Consider the following 3611-nt stretch of genomic DNA (forward strand, 5'->3'; position numbering starts at 1 on the left):
CTGTGTGAATGTGAAGCAGGTTGATGCTGGAAAAGGCAGCAGGGCTAATCCTCACAAGAAGTCTGCACCTAGGCAGCAAACTGCATGCACTGAAAAAACAAGATACATTACACAAAAAACAAAAAAAACAAAAAAATAGGAGAGATTATTATTGAATTTATTGCACTGAATGAGCAGCCCCTGTTGGTGGTGACAAATGTAGCTTTGGCCGTATAATGGAGCATTTGGAGCGACTCGCTGCCCTCCTGCTACCGTATAACAAGGTATGTGAAACACTTCAATTTAAAGTCACAATGAAACCACATTTTGAGAGCATCTTGCTTCCTTACTGTGATGTATTTCCTGTTGAAGCAGGATATTGGGGCGGGACATAATGTGGGGGAGGAATCAAGTGTAAACCAATGGGATGTCAGCTAGGGAGAGAAAGGCAGTTTTTTGTGATGGAGGGGTGGAGGGGCAGGATTGTTCAAAAATCTGTGATGGTTTTAATGGTTGGAATTTGTCACCTCCTGGTACACGATGAAGTCACCACTGGAGAGTTTTTTCATTTTCCAGGAAGTAAAGGTCATGATATTTTGATAGAAAAATACAAGAAAATCTATATTTTTTTGTCATTTTTTGGCATAAATTGTCAAATAGGTGTATGGTATGACATATAGAATGAGATAAAAAGGCAAAAAAGTCATTTTTGATTTCAGTGTGACTGAAAATGGTGAGAATGAAAAGGGGCTTTGCTAAAGTCTTAGTCGGGAAAACACCCCTAATGTAAATGCAGAACTTTCCATTGCAGCCACAGTGGAGGCTCAACCCTAGTAGCACCGCCTCCAGTCTGAACAGAGCAGCATCTTCCTGAAGGTGTGTCTGAGCTCGGCGCTGCGGAAGGCGTAGATGGCCGGGTCGATGAGGGCGTGGCTCATCATCAGCACCACATGCAGCTGGAACAGCGAGCGGTAGCACTCGCAGTACGGGTTCATGGGGCACACCATGATGATGACGAGGTGGAGGAAGAACGGCGCCCAGCACACCACGAACACCCCGAACAGGATGGTGAGCGTCAGGGCCCCTCTCATGCTGCCGCGGCCCCACTGCTGACGCCGACGTTTCCCTCCGCCGCCGCCGGTGGGCAGAGCGGCGATCTTCCTGGCGTGGAGGCGCGCCAGCATGAACATGTAGACGTAGAGGATGCCGATCAGCGCCAAGGAGACGAGGAAGAGGACGATGAAGCAGATCATGATGAAGGTGGTGTCGAAGAACCTCACCATGAGCACGGCCGAAACCCCGCACGTGGTCCAGATGACGCCCAAGATGGCCGTCGCGCGCCGCATTGTCATGATGTTGTGGTATTGCAGCGCGTGGAAGATGGTGATGTAACTTGAATACAAGCAAAAACAAATAAGGCTCAGTTTCACTACTATATGTTGGTGCTCTATTGAGTTTCAGTGGGACAAAGGCAATTTTTTAAAGGAACAGACATTTTATGTGCATACAAACTCTGGGATCCCAATTAATGCATTTCCCCTTGACTATCTATGAATGAACAGCGAAAAGTTCAGAACACACCAATTTCTCCACAACATCCCTGTTAATGTGACCTGATGTTTTGAATTTTTTAATGTGAGCAGAAAATAATTGGTGATAGGACCCAACACCTCTGAGACTCACAAGTTGCCCACATTCACTTGGATATCAAATTCAATTCATTTGATTTCAATGACCTTTCAGGTTTTGTTTGGTGAAATTCAATGACTCAGAGTTGGCAGGTTTCGGGGTCAGACATGACATTGGTCAAAGTTAGACATCATAGAGGCCTCTTTTTTTTTTTACTCAAGATCCTGTCAGGTCAAGAAATCCTGATGAAATCATTCATTTTTCAAACTGCTGCGATATCAAAGCAGATCTCCATCAGAGGGTTTTCCTTTTTGTTTTCCGATTTGAAGTGTTAATGCTAGGATGAAGAGGCATACTGACGAATTTTGGTGCTATATTTTCATTTTAAAAAAATCAGCTACTTTCAATGCCATCCATTCATTTTCAAACACTTTCAAGCACTTATTTTACTTTTCTCAAACTTTCACTGCTGAGACCATCACTTACAGTGGAACAGTGAGGATTTTAGCACCAAGATGCCTTTGAAAGGGGAATTCTTGTGGATCAGCGAGCTAGGGTTGAAGGCACGCACTCATTATATCATCGATTCAAATCCATCCCTGTCTCTCTCTCTCTGATGCATAGTATGTAATGAAGTAGAAAAAATCTAAAAATAAGTTCCTTTTGCAAACCCAAGCCCTGCGGTCACATACCGGTCCACGGCGATGGCCAGGAAGCTGAAAATGGAGCCGACGAACGACATGCACAGCAGTGAGTCCATCACGTCGTCCAGCTTCTTCTCCGACGAGCCTCTCTGGTCCAGCTGTCCCACGTCGGCGAACACCAGCATCAGGTTTTCCCAGGTTTTGGTGAGGCTGGCGATGGTGTTGAAGGCCGCCAGGCTGCAGATGAAGCAGTACATGGGCGAGTGGAGGTTCCTGTTGCATATGACGGCCACCACAACCAGGAAGTTCTCCGCCAGGCTCACCGCTCCGAGGGTGAAGAAGAGCAGGACCGGGACCTGCACCTCGGGACAGTCCGACTGGTTCGACATCAGGGTTTCTGTTGACACTGTGGTAGCGTTCATCATCAGAGGGATTAGCCTATATCTAATATAGATATAAAGCTGTTGAACATGGAAACTGCAACTAACTAGAGATCACTCTTGTCCTCTGAGTGGAATTCTCTAGATCTGAAGAACCACTTTAAGAAAGCCTCTGAGAAAAAAATGATAATATGGGATTTCCAACTCAGTTGCTAAACTACAGCTGAACATACACTTTTGCCAAGATTCAGCCTCAATTAGGCTATCTAAATTTTTTGTCTTGCCCCAATCTTATGTTAGTTTAGTGTAAATCTTGTTGCTCAAAGTTGAGTAGAGATGACAAGGATTTCAAATTGAGCTTAAACGGTGAGGAGTGTTTGAGGTAGATAAGCTTCAGGGATCTGGAGCTGTATGAGTGGACTGTGTCTCTATAGCTACCCACTTAAAAACTCTTGATCTTTATATCTTTGCCTTCGTCAATCATTATTTCTTTATTAGTGGAGATGGAGGCTTGTTTCTGGACTGATGCTCCTGGTTCAGGACACAGGTAGTGAGGCTGTATGAAAGCACTCTAGTTCTCCTCTGATGCTGATCACTCTAACTGAGGTCAGATTTCAGGAGACACAGGCAGTGCTCTGCTGGGTATACAGGCAACAAGAGCCAAATGTCCTTTTCCTATGTTGCGATGGGAGCCAGCGGTTGTGGCAGTGTTTTAGTGGTGATTGCCGGCCATGTGGGTGCACTCTGCTTCTCTTGTGCTGTTTACACAGGGGAGATGGAGTCTATTTCGTCAGAACGGCTGTAGGTGGTCGTGTTAGACCGATGTGTGTTTGTTCAGGGCACACAGACGGTCTCCAGGTGCCGGAGTGGTTTACTTGTGATTGCGGTGCATTAACTTAGATTGCTGGTGTATTGAGCTGTGAGCCTCCCATCCCTTCTGCCTCTTCAGTTTGGTGAGACTGTTTGCTCTGGAAAGACG

The 3611-nt window shown here is 45.7% G+C and overlaps 1 protein-coding gene across 1 annotated transcript; it reads right to left on the reverse strand.

Moving 5' to 3' along the window:
• Positions 1–809: 809 nt before the first annotated feature.
• On the reverse strand, positions 810–2674 carry mc2r (melanocortin 2 receptor). Its single transcript, XM_071532655.1, has 2 exons — positions 2301–2674; positions 810–1371 (listed from the first exon to the last, which is right to left on the reverse strand). Exons 1-2 carry the CDS (start codon positions 2672–2674, stop codon positions 810–812), a joined length of 936 nt encoding a protein of 311 aa, XP_071388756.1.
• Between the last annotated feature and the right edge of the window lie 937 nt (positions 2675–3611).

The sequence above is a fragment of the Centroberyx affinis genome, unplaced genomic scaffold (genome assembly GCF_046629955.1).
Source record: "Centroberyx affinis isolate AG114_WGS23_722 - 3 ecotype Tasmania unplaced genomic scaffold, CSIRO-AGI_Caff_v1 ptg002231l_1, whole genome shotgun sequence".
NCBI lineage: Eukaryota > Metazoa > Chordata > Actinopteri > Beryciformes > Berycidae > Centroberyx > Centroberyx affinis.